Source organism: Xyrauchen texanus, chromosome 39, assembly GCF_025860055.1.
Source record: "Xyrauchen texanus isolate HMW12.3.18 chromosome 39, RBS_HiC_50CHRs, whole genome shotgun sequence".
NCBI classification, from domain to species: Eukaryota; Metazoa; Chordata; class Actinopteri; order Cypriniformes; family Catostomidae; genus Xyrauchen; species Xyrauchen texanus.
The window spans coordinates 18,207,494-18,228,795 of NC_068314.1; the positions used below are offsets into that span (position 1 = coordinate 18,207,494).

The 21,302-nt window shown below is 44.5% G+C and overlaps 2 protein-coding genes across 2 annotated transcripts; both read right to left on the minus strand.

Annotated features, from left to right (window-relative positions):
* Window positions 1–50: 50 nt before the first annotated feature.
* pex11g (peroxisomal biogenesis factor 11 gamma) lies at window positions 51–2,340 on the minus strand. Its single transcript, XM_052111837.1, has 5 exons — window positions 2,081–2,340; window positions 1,429–1,614; window positions 1,170–1,348; window positions 741–812; window positions 51–657 (listed from the first exon to the last, which is right to left on the minus strand). Exons 1-5 carry the CDS (start codon window positions 2,159–2,161, stop codon window positions 432–434), a joined length of 744 nt encoding a protein of 247 aa, XP_051967797.1. The 5' UTR covers window positions 2,162–2,340; the 3' UTR covers window positions 51–431.
* A 906-nt stretch (window positions 2,341–3,246) lies between these two features.
* On the minus strand, window positions 3,247–17,649 carry LOC127632698 (FYN-binding protein 1-like). The gene is made up of 13 exons (XM_052111437.1): window positions 17,595–17,649; window positions 16,535–16,572; window positions 16,363–16,397; window positions 14,055–14,187; window positions 13,803–13,962; window positions 12,156–12,309; window positions 12,041–12,057; window positions 11,894–11,951; window positions 4,188–4,251; window positions 3,906–4,029; window positions 3,708–3,741; window positions 3,499–3,533; window positions 3,247–3,376 (listed from the first exon to the last, which is right to left on the minus strand). The coding sequence occupies exons 1-13, from the start codon at window positions 17,647–17,649 to the stop codon at window positions 3,351–3,353; spliced, it is 933 nt and encodes a 310-aa protein (XP_051967397.1). The 3' UTR covers window positions 3,247–3,350.
* Between the last annotated feature and the right edge of the window lie 3,653 nt (window positions 17,650–21,302).

Here is a 21,302-nt window from a genome sequence, read left to right on the forward strand (position 1 = left end):
TAATCAACCATCGCTTCATCATTCACAATGCATTCTCAATACTGCTTGAAATTTATTTTAATTTAATACAAAGTCTTCACATTTATAATAATCACTGAAAAAAATATTGACTTAGCAATTACACAAAGCATTTTTACATCATGCATGAGAATCTAAATGCATAATATCTTTTTATAAGGGCATGAATCTACTTCAAATGTAATAGTACATTTAACAATTAATTTCAAGTACAGAATTAACAACAGTTCTAGACAACTGTTTATACATTGCACATGGCTAAATAAAACAGCTGCTGTTCTATCTGTCAGTGTCAGCTGATACACCAAAGCAAGTGGCAGCCATTTATTAAAAGGCAAATTATTCACAGGTTTGGAATCAACATGAGAGTCTGCCACAGATTTGAAGTGTAAAACCATCCAACAACACATTAGTCAGGAACATGCTCCTTGATCACTGGAGCTAAAGTGTAGCAGGCCGATCAGAGATGAGGTTGTTCCCATCAGTCCCACCAGCCAAGGAGGAAACCGCCCAGCCCAAAGAAGTCCAGGCGGCATCCAGTGAATGGCATTGCTGAGATCTGCCAGGCTGCTCAAGATACTGAAGACTTCCCTCTGGATCTGCCTCCGGAGAGTAGCTCTGTGAGCAATTGCTTCCTCCCTGACAATCAGACACAATGAAAGCAGCATTATGCATTTGCGCAAGAGGCTATGGTTTTAATGTGCTTAAAAATTAACACCCACCTGCTGCCAGCTGAAACTGCCCTTTGACACTTGGGCACTTTCTTCTTTAGAATAAAGATGAGTCTAATGGATCTAAAAATAAAACATCTTGTTATTTACCTCTGACAAATACAGTTTAATGTAGAGTCACAGTGGGGTCCAAAAGCCTGAGACTCCTAGTGAAAATGCTTATATTTTATTAAATGTGGTCTCAGACTTTTGGACCCCACTGTATGCGACAGGGGTGTAACTAGAGGGAGGGCAGGTTGGGCAGCTGCCCTAGGGCCTGGGGTGAGATTGGGCCAAATTAATCCATAAAAATGACAGCGGGCCCGATGGGGTGATGAAAAACGACCAAGGAGAGGGCCCGACATTTTCTTTGCACTGGGGCCTGCAAGACCAAAGTTACACCACTGGTATTAAATGTTGTTGGGTCCCCTCTACTTTTACCTGAGTACGCTCAAGAGCAGTGACATGCCCCAGAGGACTGTGCTCAGCACCCACCACCTGTCAGATTTGGTTTTGATGAGTTCTGCATCTGCTGCCCAGGCGATGTGCTCACAGGGGTAATACAACTGATCAGCTACATTATTCAGAATGGACATCCAACGCACCAAAGCATCCTCCTCCTGAGAAACACAAAAGCATCGCCATTATATCAAACTATTTGTCTCCAACATTTAAACCAACAACTGCCCCATTTCCTCACCGTGGACCCTAACCCATAGTTCATGGAGTATGCCAGCATGGACAGGTCATCAAAGAGCCTGAGTGTGGTTCTGCATTGACTCAACTGAGCAGAGAAGAGCAGGAGACTTCTCCCCAATGAAGAATGTGAGTTCTTGCCAGATATAACTCCACCTACCAGCTGAGATCCATAGCACAGAATCCTGATCTAAACCCAGAAGAAATGCAGGATAATCAAATCACTGTGGGATCATTTCAATGTAATCAGCCTTTAGATTATATTATGACGTCACAAGTCAGCTTGCTGCTTGATACTGGAAAACATAGACGAGAATGCAAATTACTTTAATATACAGTTGGTTTAAAAGTCCGAGACCACAATAAAAGCATGCTGGGAAAGCATGGATCATCAGATTTTGCACAAACTTGTGGAGTTCATTCCGTTTCGAGTGCATACTGTCATTAAGCAAAAGTGGAAGAAATTCTTTAAATTATTTTTTTCATGCTTGTTATTTACTTTTTTACATTTAACCTTTCACTTAATTTGTTATGCTGGTATTATAAAAAATATTATATAAACATTTTCACTATTACTCAAATATTTTATTTCACTGGATGTTTTCTTCTCTATGCATTAGATATATAGGCCTATAATTTATATATTATACACTCACCACTTTATCTCTTCCTCTGTAGGACTCTAAAACATTTATCAGGGATTCAACTGAATTCTGCATTCTGCATGCAATTCTCATCTGTACACACACAGCCCTAAGACAGCTACTACTAGTTTCTCGAACTTCGCACAGCACGTTAGGTAACCCTGTTACGATTTTTGCTTAATCTAATGCGCATATTGTGAGTTTTACTACTTCAATATTCGCTCTTTCTGCTCCAGTCTTGCATTTTTGGACTTTGAACAGGAAATCGATCGTGTTCATCACAGACCTAAGCAATCAACAGCCGATCAATCTTCGTCAGAAAAACACGTCATGTACCATTGTGATGGCGTCACAAAAAATATTTTTTATTATATCAAACAAACAAACAAATACAAATTTAAATACCTGCTGAACTAGTTTGTATTCAGGTTGTGGCATTGTATTTGAAGTAGTCCTATCTGTAAAAAAAAAAAATGCAATTCATATATAATATCACGAGAATACACCACTTGACAAGCACGAATTTATTTTTATTGATTTATTTTTGTGGGACTTAATTTAAAAAGGATGGGGAAATTGGCCAGTAAAATAATAAAACAAAAAAAGTCTCATTAAAAGGTGGTTCTTCTTGTAAAAAACAACAACAACAACAAAAAAAAACAAGAGTAGTAGTTTTGAATGATACTTTATTATTTTTTACATTTAGTTTTTCTCTTAAATAAGCAGTGAAGTAGTTTTGTTTTAAAATAACTGTTGTCAGAAAAATCTGTCAGTGTGACGTAACCAACATGCAAGTAGCCATTTTTTTTGTTGTGAGACAAGAAAATAATAAAACAGAGATGACCCTTTTAACCCTTTTAACTTCAGTTCTTTCACACCCTGTTTTCTCATGGCACACCCAGACCATTGTTTTTGCCTACATCACTGCTCAAAACTATCTCTCTTTATAGCCCTATAATGTAATAACTATATAATGAGTACCTTTGCATTATTTACACAGGCTAGTTTCAATGTAAATATACAAAAAAATGAACAATAAACCAAGCAAACATATAACTTTATTTTAATTTGAACAGTAGCTGGGTTGGCATTTACAACAAAAAATTACATCATGACAATTACATCATGCTATACAATTTCCCCCCATTTATTTCCAAAGTATTCAAAGCTTCCAGCCACAATTTCCTAAAGTTAGTGTCTTTAAATTGTGTGATTCGTTCCTGTGTTGATGTTCAGTTTCTCTTTACTTTCTCAGGTCTCCATCGTATTGCCACCAAGTGTGTTAACTGTCATCATTATCATATATATCTGCCATTAAAAACACAGACAATGATAATTAAAAAAACAAACTCATTTTATTATAGATTTCAAATAAAACCAAATAAAATGCATTTATTTGAATTTTCACCAAAGGAATGAAAATGACATACCTGATGCTGTGATGTCATCATAGACGTCACCCTCCCTAAAAAAAATTAAAAAAATAAAAATAATAATAATAATACAAATTTTAAATAATATGATGACATAGAAGAAAATGATGCAGTAAACAGAATGTAAAGAGAATTGAAATTGTTTGACATTAATAAGTATTAAAGAAGTATTCAGAGTTAAAATAAACTGAAAATAAAATACACACACTTGCAGTAGATAATTCAGGGGCACAAATCCATCTGTGCAAAGAAACATTCAAATCAGGTTAGTGCTCAAAAATCCTTATGATAAAATGAGTATATACAACTCTCATTTTTCACTGCCCTTGCACTATGACAAAGACAAAACTTCAATATGAACAACTCAATATGACATATTTCCCACCAGATGGCATGTGACTCACATTTGCCCAGATTGTTACGGCACAGAGCTTTCTTCTCACTGGTTTCCCCACGGAACTCTGCCAGGTCTTTGCTGCCACCCTTCTTTAAATTCAAGGTGTAAAGAGCTCTGATGGGCCCTTCAAACTATTTTAACAAAGTAAAAACCATAAATAAAAAGTTGATGAAACAGTTTGATATATTTGACATTTTTACTTAAGTATATGACATCCAACTGCCAAAAATTCAACAAGGATCAGAACTGATCTGTGAAGTAAAAATGGAACACAGGGAGACAGACTCACCTTAAACTTCTTCTGAAACGCTTTCTTTTCTTTTTTGTGCTGCTTAGCCTTTTTCGGATCATGGCTGAAGAAAAATATATGATATACAAATATGAAGATATTAAGTATAAACATCATAATAAGTAATTATTACTTAACTCTTTTAGTGATCAATACATAAATCTACAAAAACAATCTAATAAAATACTCGACTAAGGCTTAGACTAAGGTGATATTGTACACTGTTGAAATAAAGCAGTCTTCCCCTTCTGTCGCTCTCTCCACGTTGTGTCGGAGAAGCGACACTAGGGGTCTCTCTTGAGCGCCGATATCCACCTCTGATCTATGAAAAAAGGCCAATGAGAGTTGGCAGCCGGTATTTGCATGTACCGCCCCCGGACATACGGGTATTTAAGCGGCGCAAATACGGGAGTTCATTCAGAAAATTTCTTCGGAGCCGATGGTCTGTCTGCAGTTTGCTGCGAGTCACACACCACTAACGTTCCTGTTTCCTCTGACGATCTGCATACTGTTGGATCTTGACGGCGCACAACAGCGGCTTTCTCCTTCACATTGCACGGCGTGCATTGTTGCCCCTGAGCGCTTCGACAGCGCAGACACACACACACACATTGTGTATTTAAAAGAGCAAATTTCTATTAAAAGAGTAATTTCTCTAAAAGAGCAAAACACAGCGGCGTTGAACGTCCTTTTCAGGACGCGTCTTTTTCAAGATGCCCTTCCGCCCCTGTGTTGTTCCTGGATGCGGTACAAGCCTCTCCGCTTCAGACGGCCACAGGCGCTGTCTCGTGTGTTTGGGCCGCGATCACACCAAGGCGGCGTTTGTGGATGGTTCATGTTCTCACTGCGAGAACATGACCATGACCACGTTGCGGTCGTCACCCCAGCTGCACCCCGCATTGCTCCTTCTTCCCACGGGATTGAGGACGATGCGGTTGGCGCTGGGGCGATTTGGGGGCGGCAGCGGGTGTAGTTTCGCCGGGTAGCCCCCCGCGAACCTCCCGTTCCCCGACACGCTCGCTGGTCTCCGTCCATGCTCGCGGCGATAGCGGCTCGCCTCACGGCCTGGCTGTCTATCCTCCCGAGCCCGAAGCAGATGAGTTCACCGCTGCATCGGAGAGTGTGATGTCTGATGCCGAGGACTCCCTGGACTGCCGCTCGGGCCAGCAGGCCCAGGCTGAGGCCGACGCTCAGATGTCTGACATGCTTTCCGGCCGCCGTGAGCATGGGGTTGGATTGGAACCCAAAAAGTCCATCCTCCCCACAGCCTTCACGGTTGGATGACTGGTTCCTGGGGGCAGCGCCGCTCGCGGCCTCGCGATCCCCCGGTCCCGCTTTTCCCGGAGGTGCATGACGAGCTGACGCCTACGCGGAGAGCCCCGCTCTCCGCTCGCCTAGGTGCCCGCTCCACTCTCACCACCCTCGACGGCGGAGAGCGCCACGGATACGGGCGATTCCCCAGGTCGATAGGGCAGTTGCGCACCATCTATGCCCCGGTAGCCCTACCTCCTGGCGTGGCCGCCCCGTACTCCCATCCAAGCCCTGTAGGACAACATCCTCGCTCAACGCGTAGGCCTACAGTGTGGCTGGATGCGCTGCCTCCGCCCTGCATGCGATGGCCCTCCTGCAAGTCCACCAGGCCAAAGCACTCAGAAGCATGCACGGGGGTGGACCTGATCCTGATGTGCTGCAGGAACTGCGCTCAGCGACCGACCTCACCCTGAGAGCGACGAAGGCCACAGCGCAGGCACTCGGACAGGCGATGGCCACCCTAGTGGTCCAGGAACGCCATCTCTGGCTCAATCTGGTCGAGATGCGTGAGGCTGACAAGAACCGCTTCCTGGACGCACCTGTCTCCCAGATTGGCCTTTTCGGCGACACCGTCGAGGACTTCGCCCAACAGTTCTCCGCGGTGAAGAAGCAGACGGCGGCCATCTCTCACATCATGCCCCGCCGCACACCTGCCGCTACGGGCCCTGCCCCGTTTGCTTGCCAAGGGAGTCCCCCTGCGGCAAAGAAACCAGCTCCTGCTCCGCCCCAACCCGGGCCCAGCTCTCAGCCCCAGCGTCGAGCACCCCGCAGGCGGCGTACACCCCCTGTCTCACGAACCCCCTCTAGGACCCGGAAGGCTCCCAAGCATTCCTGAGACAGTCGACCCAGAGCCGAAGACGTTAGCTCCGGAGGTGGTAAGACCGCTCCATCCCCCGGTGGAGGGCCGGGTGGAGAATCCTTTGTTTTTTCATTTGCCACACCCCCTGACGGGGCTGTGGTACCCACATTCTCAATAAAAGAGCTATTTCCTTTGCCTCTGGGTCACCTGGCCCGCAAATGCCGTTCTCACGGCAATGTGCTTTCAGATTCCGACAGTCCCGGTACACCGGACGCGGCGATCCCGCCTTCCGCCTGCCCACGACTGTCCCCCGGCCGGCCGGTTCAGACGAGTCCAGAAGACGCCAACATCAGACCTCCTCCTCAGTCACGAACCCGCCCCCTGCCGGGCGCACGGAGCAAGGTAAGTGCTTTGAGTCTATTCTCAGCACCTCAGGCCGCAACGAAGCCACCCGACGCTGCATTACCTGTTCTGCCCCGCTGCGAGGCCCCGCCGGGTACGTCCAAAATATTCGTCCCTTTGGTGCCCCTAGCGCAGAGCTGGGAAGCGTGGCTTTCGCTTCCCAACGCATCACGCTGGCTGCACCGGACCATTCGACTCGGTTACGCAATTCAGTTTGCCTGGCTCCCGCCCCTTCAGGGCGTCCGCTTTCCGCAGTACACGGCGAGCATGCCAGTTCCCTGAGCACGGAAATCACGACCCTCTTAGCCAAGGGCGCGGTAGAGCCCGTCCCTCCAACCGAAATGAGGAAGGGTTTCTACAGCCCTTACTTCATTGTACCCAAGAAAGGCGGCGGCTTACTTACCAATCCTGGACCTGCGAAGTTTTCAATCGGGCCTTGTTAAAACTCCCGCTCAAAATGCTCACGCAGAGAAATATTCTGGCTGGTGTTCAGCATCTAGATTGGTTCAGAGCGGTAGACCTGAAGGACGCCGTACTTCCACGCCTCAATTCTGCCACGACACCGATCCTTCTTATGGTTCGCGCTCGATGGCCAGGCGCTTCAGTACAAAGTCCTCCCCTTCGCCTGTCTCTGTCCCTCGCGTCTTCACGAAGGTCGCAGAGGCGGCCCTTGCCCCGCTACGAGTAGCCGGCATCCGCGATTATCAACTACCTCGACGACTGGCTCATCCTAGCACACTCTCGAGAGTTACTATGCACACACAGAGACCAGGTGCTCCGGCACCTCAGCCGCTTGGGGCTTCAGGTCAACTGGGAAAAGAGCAAGCTCACTCCGGTTCAGAGCATCTCTTTTCTCGGGTTGGAGTTAGACTCAGTCTCAATGACAGCATGTCTCACGAGCGAGCGTGCTCAGTCGGTGCTGGACTGCCTCGCTTCCTTCAAGCCAGGCACAGTGGTCCCTCTAAAACTTTTCCAGAGGCTCCTGGGGCATATGGCATCCTCCGCGGCGGTCGCGCCACTGGGGTTGATGCATATGAGACCACTCCAGCACTGGCTCCAGACTCGAGTCCCGAGACAAGCATGGTACCACGGCACGCATCGGGTAAGGATCACCCCCGCCTGCCTCAAAACACTCCGACCCTGGACAGACCTCTGCTTTTTACGGGCAGGAGTGCCCCTGCAGCAGGTGTCCCGACACGTTCTGGTCACAACCAACGCCTCCCGGTCCGGGTGGGGTGCCGTGTGCAGCGGGCACACAGCAGCGGGCCATTGGAAAAGGGCCCCGCTGCGTTGGCACATCAATTGCCTGGAGTTGCTGACCGTCCTTCTTGCTCTCAGGAAGTTCCTCCCGTTAGTTCGGGACAAACATGTCCTCGTGAGATCGGACAGCACCACGGTGGTGGCGTACATAAATCGCCAAGGTGGCGTATGCTCCCGCCACATGTCACAACTCGCCCGCCGTCTCCTCCTATGGAGCCAGCAGCGACTCAAGTCGCTGCGTGCCACTCACATCCCCGGCAAGCTCAACGTCGTAGCAGACGCGCTATCATGACAACGCCTGCCCGGCGGGGAGTGGAGGCTTCACCCCCAGTCGGTCCAGCTGATTTGGGAACGGTTTGGCAAGGCCCAGGTAGACCTGTTTGCATCCCAGGAAACCTCCCACTGCCCGGTCTGGTACGCCCTAACAGAGGCTCCCCTCGGGACAGACGCGCTGGCACACAGCTGGCCCTCTGGGCTGCGCAAGTACGCATTTCCCCCAGTGAGCCTTCTTGCACCGGTGCTGTGCAAGGTCAGGGAGGACGAGGAGCAAGTCACGTTAGTGGCCCCCTACTGGCCCACTCGGACTTGGTTCTCGGAACTCAGACTTCTCGCGACAGCTCCTCCCTGGCGAATTCCCCTGAGAAAGGACCTCCTCTCTCAGGGACGGGGCACACTCTGGCACCCGCGCCCAGACCTGTGGAACCTCCACGTCTGGTCCCTGGACGGGATGCGGAAGAGCTAGCCGGCTTACCGGTGACCGCTATGAATACAATCAACCAAGCCAGAGCCCCTCTACCAGGCACCTTTACGCTCTAAAGTGGCGCTTTGTTCGCAGATTGTTGTTCTTCCCGAACTGAAGACCCGCAGAGATGCGCGATCAAGTCAGTGCTCCTGTTCCTACAGGAGAGGCTGGACAGGAGGCTGTCCCCGTCCACCCTCAAGGTGTATGTTGCCGCCATTGCCGCCCACCACGATCCTGTAGACGGCAAGTCTTTGGGTAAGCACTACCTGATCCTCAGGTTCCTGAGAGGCGCTCGGAGGTTGAATCCCTCCCGGCCAGGCCTAGTTCCCTCCTGGGATCTCTTGGTAGTCTTGGCAGGACTCCAGAGACCTCCCTTCGAGCCGTTTGAATCAATTGGACTCAGGGCCCTCTCTCTTAAGACGGCCCTGCTGATCGTGCTCGCCTCTATCAAGAGGGTCGGGGACCTGCAAGCATTCTCTGTCAGAGACACTTGCCTGGAGTTCGGTCCGGCAGATACGTCTGTGATCCTAAGACCGCGACCGGGCTATGTGCCCAAGGTTCCTACCACACCCTTCCGAGATCAGGTAGTGAACCTGCAAGTGCTGCCCCGGGAGGAGGCAGACCCAGCCCTTTCGTTGCTATGTCCAGTGCGTGCCCTGCGCATTTACCTGGACTGCACACAGAGCACCAGACGCTCTGAGCAGCTCTTTGTCTGCTTTGGGGGACAGCAGAAAGGGAATGCCGTCTCCAAACAGAGGTTCGCCCACTGGGTTGTCGACGCCATCACACTGGCTTATCACACCCAGGCCGTGCCCCTACCCTTGCGGGACCGAGCTCACTCAACAAGGGATGTTGCGTCCTCGTGGGCACTGGCCAAGGGCACCTCCCTAGCAGACATCTGTAGAGCCACGGGTTGGGCAACACCCAACTCCTTCGCGAGGTTTTACAACCTCCGCGTCGGGTCGGTTGCGTCTCGTGTTTTCTCAGGTCCGAGCCCGTAGAACTCGGTAACACGTAGACCGACCGGCCGGGTGGATCGCTTGCGCCCAGCGCCCTTTTCCTGACGTCAAGGTAAAGTAGTGCGCCTTCTTCCCAGGGCACCCTACTCCGAGTCGGGACCCTGGTCGATTCCTCCCCAGCCCTCCGGGTCCGCGGTTCAGCGGAGGAACTCGCCGACCCAAGCCACTGCGGGTACCCTGGTGCCTACCCTGTACTGGTATAGGTGCTCCACAGGTAAGGCCTCCTGCTTGGACTCCACCTGTGTGTAATTCCACGGTTCTGTCCCCTTACGAGCGGACCCCCGTGTCTCCCTTAGGCAGTTACAGCTGCCCCGGTCGCCGTGCTGTAGCAACTCCCCCCTTTCGAGGCTGGATCTACCACCATACCATACTTTCTACACGAGCCCTAAGACGGCCGTGTGACGTGTCTACCACTTTTCCTCCTCAAGAAAAAGGGCAGGTGTGGTCTCCGCAGGGTCTGGGTAAGACCCCCTTCCCTATATGCGTGTAAGGGCCCCGGCCGTGATTGCTCTATGCGAGAAACATAGAGAGAAAAGAGGCCCAGCCAGGCTGGCCCGTTCCCATGTTGGCAAACATCGCCTTGTTCCCCTTCCAGTGTAACTAGAAGGATTCCGATGTTCTTATGGGGCATTGGGGAAGGGTACGTGTAGCCAGGTACAGATGATGCGCGGCACTGGATGAAATCCCTGCCCGCCTCTGTATCGGCGGTTCACGTACACGGTTCAGCGCATGGCAAGATTGGAATGGGTCCCCTAGTGTCGCTTCTCCGACACAACGTGGAGAGAGCGACAGAAGGGGAACGTTTGGTTACATATGTAACCTCCGTTCCCCGAGGGAGGGAACGACACATTGTGTCTTTCCTCCGCCATCTCGCTGAACCGAGCCACTGTTGTGGCCAGACCATTTCCGGCTCCTCAGAAAAATCCTGAATGAACTCCCGTATTTGCGCCGCTTAAATACCTGTATGTCCGGGAGCGGGACATGCAAATACCGGCTGCCAACTCTCATTGGCCTTTTTTCATAGATCAGAGGTGGATATCGGCGCTCGAGAGACCCCTAGTGTCGCTTCTCCGACACAACGTGTCGTTCCCTCCCTCGGGGAACGGAGGTTACATACGTAACCAAACGTTTTTACTTCCTCTGGTACTTTACAGGTATGTTGGTATCCATTAACACACAGTTATAAAGTGGCTTGGAGATCTTGTCATTTGTTTAAAGCACAAGCTGAATGTGGAGACACCTCAGCAGCTTTTCATATGTGTGGGACATTTGCAAACACAATGCAAATAAAAGCAATAGACTTTTCTGTTGTTTCTTACAACCATTCGACCAGCTAATTTTATGGCAAAAACAACATTTCAAGGCATAGCCCACCAAAAATATCCCAATGTAATACCAAACCTGTATTGTTTTCTATCACCCATAAAACAAACAATATGTGTGGACACTCTACTAGTTAACCAATCATTTACTCACCCTCATGTTGTGAGATGCTAGGCAGAAAGATAGCCTCAGTCACCATTCACTTTCATTGTATGGAAAAAAAATGCAATGAAAGTGAAAGGTGACTAAAGCTAACATCATGGCAAACATCCCCTTTTATGTTCCACATGAAAAATAAAGTCATATTGGTTTGGAACAACATGAGGGTGAGCAATTGTTGACAGAATTTTCACTTCGGGATGAACCCTTTAATATCACCTTTTTTGTTTCGCAGAAGAAAGAAAATACAACACGCTTGGAATGACATGAGAGTGAACGCAGTTAATAATGGCTTAAATTTAGGCCTGTTCCTCACACAAAACTTTCCTATTCCTTTATAGATCTTTCATGATTCTTTTATGGTGCTTTTACATCTTTTTTGTCTTGTATGTCTCCATTCATTGTAAAAGCTTGGAAAACAATGATCAGTAGATTTGTCAACATTTCTCTTTTTGTGTTCCTAGTGATAAAATCTTTCATTTTATGGAAAAAAGATGCAATGGTGACTGATGCTAACATCCTGCCTAACATCCCCTTTTATGTTCCACAGAACATAAGGTAAGTCATATGGGTTTGGAACATGAGGGTGAGTAAATAAATAAATACATTTTTTTTTAATTTTAGGTGAACTATCACTTAAAATGACAGATACAATCGAGAAAAGATTAGTAATAAGAAACATGGCAGATACCTGATCTCTGGCGGAGGAAACTCTTCATTCATGAACAGGCCCACGTCATCGTACACATCTAAGAGGGACAGAACCCAACCATGTGTCAATCCATTCAGAAAAACAACATCTGGCTTCTCTGGAATTGCCAGTCAGTGTATTACTTACCATCACTATGAAAACTGCTGAAAAGAGAAAAAACAAAAAACAAACAATATGAGCTCAGTTTTAAATGAGAAAGATAATTCCATCATTGTTGCTTACATGCAGAGTGGTGTCTCACCTGTTGAGTTTGTCATTGGAGCCAATGTCATTGTACAATTCATGGTTGGTGGTCTGGCCTGCAGAAGGGTTGTGGGAGGGATTGGCTTGACCACAGATATCTGTCATCACTTCCTCATAATCCACGTCCACACAGAAGTTATTGAGGTTGCCAGCTGCAACAGGTAAGCACATATTGACACATCTTTATTCAAATTGTATTGTTGTTTTCTTTCCCCTGTTACAGGAATTGTTCAATTAATAAATGAAAATTCTCTCATCAATTACTCAAGCTCATGCCTTCCCAGATGTGTCTGACTTTCATTCTTCTGCAGAACACAAATTAAGAGTTTTAGAAGAATATTTCAGCTCTGTTGGTCAATACAATGCAAGTGATTGGTTGGCAAACTTTGAAGCTCCAAAAAGGCTATAAAGACAGCATAAAAGTAATCCATACGACTCCAGTGGTTTAATCCATGTCTTCAGAAGTGATATGATAGGTGTGGGTAAGAAACCAATCAATATTTAAGTACTTTTTTACTATAAATATCCACCTTTGACCCGCCCCATCCAGTAGGTGGCAATTTGCACGAAAGAATACAAATCGCCAAAACAAGAAAAATTTAGAAGTGAAAGTGGATATTATTTAATTTTGAAAAATTAGAAAAAATCTGTTTCTCACACACACCTATCACATTGCTTCTGATGACATGGATTTATGTACTGGAGTCTTATGGATTACTTTTATGCTACCTTTGTGTGCTTTTTAGAGCTTCCAATTTCTGGCCACCATTCAGTTTAATTGTATGGACCTACAGAGCCGAGTTATTCTTCTAAAAATCTTAATTTGTGTTCTGCAGAAGAAAGAAAGTCATACACATCTAGGACGGCATGAGGGTGAGTAAATGTTGAGAGAATTTTATTTTTTGAGTGAACTATTCCTTTTAGTAAACATCAGTGTATGTTCATTGGTTGTGTTGAGTCTATATTCTATGTCAGCTTTCAATAGAATTTAAAGGACTGTTCTGGGTTCAATTCAAATTGAGCTCTAACTATAATTTTGAGAAAATAATTTCGACTCATCCCTCAGTTTCTAAAAACAAACAAAAATCACGTGAACAGTGAAGCACTATTGGGTCTAATGGGCAAGGCATCGCACCAGGGAGACATTAAAAATGCACATTTAAAGTATAGCCACAAGACTACAAAACCTACACTAGTGTGATCGAAACATTTACTAACCTTGTCAAAGTTATATCTAATCTTTCAACACCTTTCATGGCCATGTTAAGCTGATAAACCAATACATTTTAGCAAGATACAAAAACCAAAATACCAGAAAAGCATGACCAAACACCACCCATAGGAATTATGTGGTACCACATAACCAGAAGTTTGTGTGCCTAGAGAAACAATGACTACGAGTACTTTATTGAAACAAGTGCATTACCAAAAATACAAGCTGCGTTTTGGTTTAAACACTCAGGAATGCCATGCCCATTGACTTGCATTGCAAGTGCAATCCTATAAGCAAACTGAGGGACATGAGTCAAATTTCTTTCTGTGGTAATCGACAGCATGCCTCAGATGCTGGAGATAAAGCCTAAGTTGTATTTAACCCAGAACATTAACATCTTTTAATTAAGCTAATAGAAAAAGCTTGACGTACAACTTCCCCTCAGGTTTTGTGCTAGTAATTTCCCCTCAGGGTTGTTGTTCACACGGATGATCTCCACGTTCTCCCCCTTCTGTACGCTCAGGTCATTCTTCCCACCATGCCAGTCCTCTCTCACGTGAGCCACGTGGATCACCTCAATAGGCCCGTTCAGCTACACCCAGACAAACATACGCATTTGAACACGCTAATGTCTGTTGATGACTTCCTCACCCCTTTGAGCTGCAACACAGCTAAAAGAGTTACCTTAAATCTTTTTCTATACTCATTTTCTCGTTTCTGCTTTCCCTTTTGTTCTTTCTTGTCCAGCTCTAATTTCTTTTTAGCATCTTTTGAAAACTTCCTCTTAGCAGGGACAGGTAGGGGAATCCCGACTGGTCTGCAACATACAAGAAATAGTTCAATTATGACAACTCTCGGATAGATTTAGCATGTTGATGTGGGTATGACATGTTTATAGGATATTGGTCTTTGTGGACTAGATCTGCTACACTGCTGCTGCAGAGCAAGAACAAAGATTTGCTACTACTAGAACATACACAGAAATATGAGTTAAAGGTGCTATATGTAAGATTGACAACAAGCATTTTAAATGGGTACTGCAGTCCAAATTCAAAATATTGGAGAGTTGCATGCCCCGCCCCAGACTTGAAGCTCATGCGGGTTGCCAGAATGTTGACATGTAAATTAGCCAACTCAGCATCCGTTTTAAAGGATTTCTGGGCTTTAAGCTATCTCCATCTTCCAAAGGCATCTCCAATATTTATCCTTGTTTTACTACACCTCTGTCATGGTGGTTTTTAGATGTATGGCGAGTCTTTTTATGTTAGGTGGAATGAGTTATCTCTGATCCAGTTTGTTTGCTGGCTTCCATGGCAGCAGCATGCAGTGTTGTTTGCCTGCAAATTTGTTCAAATCTGGCAACCTGGCGGTGTCTAAATACTTTAGGTGAGTGGGCAGTGGGCGGGATCACACAGGCCAAAGCATAAACATAAACTCCGTCCCGGAATGGAAACTTCAAAGTAGAATATACTGGCTGTAGCATTGTTAACGGAGAAGCAAGTATTTCAACTTAGCATGTTTCCAAATTCTGTATTGACATATTATGGTCATTTTATGATTTAGTACAGTAAAAATATTACATATAGCATCTTTAAGCAAGTAGACATGCACAAGGCATGCTGCATCAAGCTTTTCTGAAACTCCGCTGCACAATTAGACATAAATACAATCCTCATGTAGCAGATCTAGACAGGTGAATCTGGGGAGGAGGAGGGTTTCAGAAAATAATCTGGCACCAGACTGTAGTGGAATAGGCTTACTTGCAAACTGAGCAGATTTTAATGAGAACACAAGTTGATTGGCTACCCGATTACATGTCACAGGTCCTATAAGCTTACAACACGCAATTGACTTGACATGTCACATGTGAGCGAGCTGATTTACTAACAGATAACAAGTTCAAAGAACCTATCAGACAGTGGCTATTAAAAAAACACATAGATTAAATAGAAACCTTTAAAACTGAATATTCCATTAAATGTTATATTATGAAAGGGTTACTTGGCTGAATGATTACAATATACAAGCTTATCTCTGTTATATGAAATACATTTTAATTGATTTATTTATCATTTCTCGCAGTAATTATCATTCCAAAACAGATTTACAGGAAAAACAACCAAGAACAAAACTAAGGACAACAGTGGTGATGATATAATATATAATACATGTATGTTGCAATGGAAAACAGATAAATACCTACAGTAACTATAACTATATGCTATTAACTATATGGATATTTGCATTATATCCAGTTTTCCACAGACTTTCAAGCACCCCCTTGTGCCAATTCCCCCCAAGGGGGGAACCCCTATAATTAGTTGTAATTTTGTTTTAAATGACCATTTTCCACCCTTTTCCTGGCCCTTTAATAGGCTACTGTACCTTTAATACTTTAAGACTAAAGAATCTTTGCTATGGTTGTCTGACCTCCTCTCACTGGCATAGGTATACTAACTTTTGTCAAGGTGTGCAAAGAAGCTGAATACTATGTAAATGTGCACATGGTTGTATGAAATAGATCCTTATAAGTGACTGATCTGAAACGCTTTACATGGGAAAAATCTCTGCACCACACAAATAGCCCTCCTCATATGAAAAGCTTGAGAGACAACACTCACAACTGATTCCATTTGAGTTTGACTTCAGCATTATGCAAAGCAAATAATCCAATATTCTAATAAGCACAAAAAGACACTGCATACACAAATATTGGTTAAAATATTACATTTTTAGTTAGACTAATTATATTTGATAAACAATATTTCAGTATTGAAAAAATCTTAAAGTAAGTTTACTAAAAGATTAAGGAAAAAATGTTCATGATATGTTCCCTATGACATAATCTAAAGCAATTGTGTGAATTAGAGGTGAGGTTTTAGTATGCTGAACCATCAGCAGACTCTTTGAACTCTCTGATGGTATAAAGGAAAATGTTGCTCATCCATACATTGAAATATATGTAAATATCATATGAACAGTGTTGACTTACTTGTCCATGTCTTCATAGATTTCATGATCGCTGTCCTACAACACAGTAATAAATGTGTCAAAACTACTGCACTACAGTTTACATGGACACCACTGTACAAGGACACACTTAGACACACATTCTTTCTCTGTCTCATATACAGACGCACACAAAAATATCACAACACACCAACCTCACTAGGCTGAGATTGGTAACTGTCAGTCCATGAGTCTGCAACATGAGAAAACATATACACTGTGTTAATGAATGAATTTAATTTGGCAAAGAAATCACTCTCTGATTATAGGAAAGAAAAATCACAAAACACATCTCTTTAAGGTCTCAATTGTTTGTCCTAGACAGCAATGAGTTTACATTGAGAGAAAATTAACTTTTTTTTCTCCTGAGAAATCTCACAAAAAAATCTCTGAAAGACTGATTTCACCGTGAAATCAGAAACAGTAAGGTGACTTTTCATTAGTTATTATCGGTCTGTGCATACCGAAATGTGAAACACTGCCCCCAGTGGCCAAAACGGTAAGTGCTGTTGGGTGTATGGGCACATGTGAGCTCCATGTTCCAGATGTAATGTCCCAGAGGGGTACCAAAAGCAAGTTGTGAAGCAAGATTTTACAGCTGTACAGGCAGTGATAACGAGGAATGCATGCCTTATAAACCTTCCTAACCCAAACCCCAAACATAAGCCTAACCATCAGTGGAGTACAAATGTAATGTTAGAAGGAAAAATGCAAGCTACAAATAGCGCTAGTCACTGATTATGCGACCACGATTAATTCTTGGTTTCAATTCGGTATTCAAGCCCGAGTCTCCCACACTGCTGACGCAATGTGCTTCCGGTCGCACCACAGGGGAAGGTAAACAAGCTGGAGCTGATACAAACATGTCTGATAGGAGATGCCGCTTTTCAGTGAGTTGGCATAATGTAGCCAATCCTAGGGTACCAGAAGTGTCGGAAACAACAAGCCGATCTTCTGTGTGATGATGTTGATTCTGGGTGGTTGCAGGGGCATTGCTAGGTGGTTGCTAGGTAAATGCAGTAGGTAATGATAGCCTAATGGCCTCCAAGTTTTATTGTAAGTTCAATTGCTTAGAAAAATAGCGCACCTCTTTTCAACAATCTTCATTACTTGAAGCTAAAATACTCACAGAATTTTGGGGGGATTTCTCCCATTTTTCCCCCAATTTGGTATGCCCAATTCCCTCTAGGTCCTTGTGGTGGTGTAGTGAATCACCTGATTCCAGGTGGCAGAGTACAAATCTCACGTCTGAGATGGTCAATCCATGCATCTTATCACATGGCTTGCACATGCTATTCTCTCTGTGGCATCATGCACAAATCAGCACATGCCCCACCGAGAGCAAGACCCACATTATATCAACCATGAGGAGGTTAACCCAATTGGTTGCTTAGGAAGCCTGACTGGGGTCACTCAGCATGCCCTGGATTTGAACTTGTGACTCCATGTGTGGCAGTCAGCGTCTTAACTTGCTGAGCTACCCAGTTTCCAAATTCTCACTGTTTCAAAAGTATAGCCACCTTGATTTTAGTAAACAATTATAATGAAAAGGACTTGGATATTCATCTATTTCTCACCCAAAGTATAATTTTAGAAGACATGCTTTTAACCACTGGAGTCATGTAGGTTACTTTTACTACAACTGTCTATGGTTTTTGGAGCTTTAAATGTCTGATCACCATCCACTTGCATTGTATGGATCTACAGAGCTGAGATATTCTTCTAAAACTCTTTTATTTATTTGTGTTCTTCTGAAGAAAGAAAGTCATAAACATCTGGGATTGCATGAGGGTGAGTAAAAGATGAGAGGAATGTCATTTTTGGGTGAACTATTCCTTTAAGCCATGCTAAAGCACCAGATTACCTGAGCAAGTTGTTTACCTCTGAGTTTTGGGGGTGGGGGTGGTGGTGTGCTGATGTCATCATAGGTGTCCTGCTCCATGTTTCTAATCCAGACAACAAATGAAAATCATAGTTAGTACAACATATTAGCCTAATCAGATTCAATGACAACAAACAGGCACCAGACTCAACATAAAGTAGCCAGCAGCCATGTCACCCTGTAGCTCAAGACTGGTACTGAGGCTAAGAAGGGCTGAGCCTGGTCAGTACCTGGATGGGAGACCTCCTGTGAAATCTAAGGTTGCTGCTGGAAGAGGTATTAGGGAGTCCAGCAGGGGGTGCTCACCCTGCGGACTGTGTAGGTCCTAATGCCCCAAGATAGTGCTGGGGACACTATATTGTAAATAGGCACCATCCATTGGATGAGACGTTAAACTGAGGTCCGAACTGGGGGCGAAAAGAGTAGAGTTGTAACCCTCGTGTTCTGGCCAAATTCCCCCCGTTAGCCCTTATCAATCATGGCTTCCTAATAATCCCCATCCATTAATTAGCTATATCACTCCAGCTCCACTCTCCACCAATAGCTGGTGTGTGGTGAGCATACTGGTGCACTATGGCTGCACTCTGGTGGTGGTTGAAGAGAGTCCCCTGTTCACTTTGTAAAGTGCTTTGAGTGTAGTGTCAGAAAAACACAAAATAAATGTAATGTTCATTCATACAATGGGAGGAAAATATCTGATAAGCATACACATATACACAACAGTATTGTGTGAAACATGCCAATCTGAGCTTTTTTTCTCTAGAATTCAGGAAATATCACTATGTATGCTCTACACTCACATACAAGGGCTAAACATTGCACTGTAAGATGCACGTAAGAAGCGTTACATTAGAGTGGAAGATGTTGTGATGTAATTCAGAATTTTTGTCTCATTGTACATCAGAGATACTGTCCAGATATGGAAAAATGGACACTACAGAGATTCAAATATCACAGATTCCTGTTCCTCATCTATCAAACTGTTTGGCCAACCAGGAAAGGCTAGACAACCAAGTATTGATGACCACATATTACTCACAATTCTGAAAAAGATGATGTAAGCAGGCTGGGTTTATTTGGAGGTCTTGCTGGTCCTGATGATCAAACACAAATAAACCATACACACTATAAAAACCACCACATTTTCCATTTAAAACTTTCTGTTAATTTGTTTGTTTCTTATATGTATAATGTGCATGCAGTAAAATGATCTAAGAAGGCATTTGTTCTACATTCAGTGGATTCGACAAAATGTTTTTAAAGTGAAAGGCATCCTACCTTTAGGACTTCTTAAGTCTACGTGTCCTTTTGGGAAAACAGCAGTTGTTTTTTTCATAAAATTATCCAGATTCACATAAGGAGGTCGTTTTGGCTTTGATGGTTGCGGCCCAACATTTGGAAGTGGCTTCCTCAGGGGTATAACCTCTGACACGCTCCTCTGACTCAGCAGTGGCGGCTTGAAAGATGGAGACAATTTAATATTGCTATGTTGTTTTAACATATTCTGAAGAAGTTCTCCAGTCAGTTTGACTTTGTTCGGCACATTGGTCTCCATGGGGGGCATTTTAGGAATCTCCTGTGCTCCTACACAATGAGAAGGAGGAGGTCTTGGAAATACTCCTTGAGGACCCAAATGGAACATCTTTGGTTCGCTTGAAGAGAGCAGAGGAAGGATTGGTCTTGGCGACATGTCTGAAAGATTGTTTCGGACCCCTCCATTGGATAGAGACCCTGGCAACGCACCAAATGTGTGAGGTTTGATGGGAGCTCCACCTCCAGGACCTGCCATCTCTATCCGAGCAAGAAATTTGGCCCTGAGGGCCTTGACATCCACATTTTCCTCCTATAAAGAAATAATAATAAAAAAAACTCATCTGAGCTCTTAAACAATTATAATTGTGATCTGACCCAGCAGTCCTCAAGAAGACTTGAGTAATCTCACATGTCTCCCCTCAAATTTCAGTAGAGATCTCATCAGTTTTTCCAAGAACAAATGATCCGAGCTATGCTATCCACATTCATTTTTGTAGTTTTTATATTTCTGACTGAACAGTCCTACTGAGCAGTTCACTTCATCTAACAGCAATGAATCAGAACTGCAACTTTACGTCACAGAAATATAACATTGGGGCAATCAATGACACTTTCTATTTGGCATAGTATTACATCATGTATATTTGACTATGTAAATCCAAAGGTAAACATCCTCTTCAAGCTGTTCCAATATGCTTAACTCAATGATAGAGCAATGGACATGACCATTGTGACTGGACGTTAATCCTTTGCAGTTTGACGTGCTCAGTGTAGCTACTTTTGTGCTGTTTGAGAATTGTTGTGCTTCTGGTGATGTCGAGAAACGGGAACAGCCACTACATGACAGTTTTAGCACTGTTGAGTTCTGTCACATGACCACTCATCTAAGCAACTCATCTACTGTGGACACAGTATTATATGTGAGAGAAAAGAGAGAGAGTGTTTGTGTGCAACAGATTTAGCAGGTGTGAATTTCAACTTCCACACTGCCTGACTCTCATCAGCCTGTCCAACACAGTTAAAAGAAAACAGGATGGAAGGATGGTGGGATGTCTCTGTGTACTTCAGCTCTGTTTGTTTTACAACAAACAGTTAGAGGAATGACCAATAGCATCTGTGATATGCTTGTTGATTAATAAATCATCCCTAAGTTGATAAAAACAAGCAAAAATCACATTTACAGTATTGCACTTAGAATGGAAGACTTTGGGGCAAGGCATTGCATGGGGATACCCGTTAAAATGCATCCAGTTTTAACATGGTGGATTTTAACATGAGACAAGTGTGGTAGAATCCCTTACTAAGCCTGTCTGTGGAAAGATACTACACTCACCTAAAGGATTATTAGGAACACCTGTTCAATTTCTCATTAATGCAATTATCTTTATCTAATCAACCAATCACATGGCAGTTGCTTCAATGCATTTAGGGGTGTGGTCCTGGCCAAGACAATCTCCTGAACTCCAAACTGAATGTCAGAATGGGAAAGAAAGGTGATTTAAGCAGTT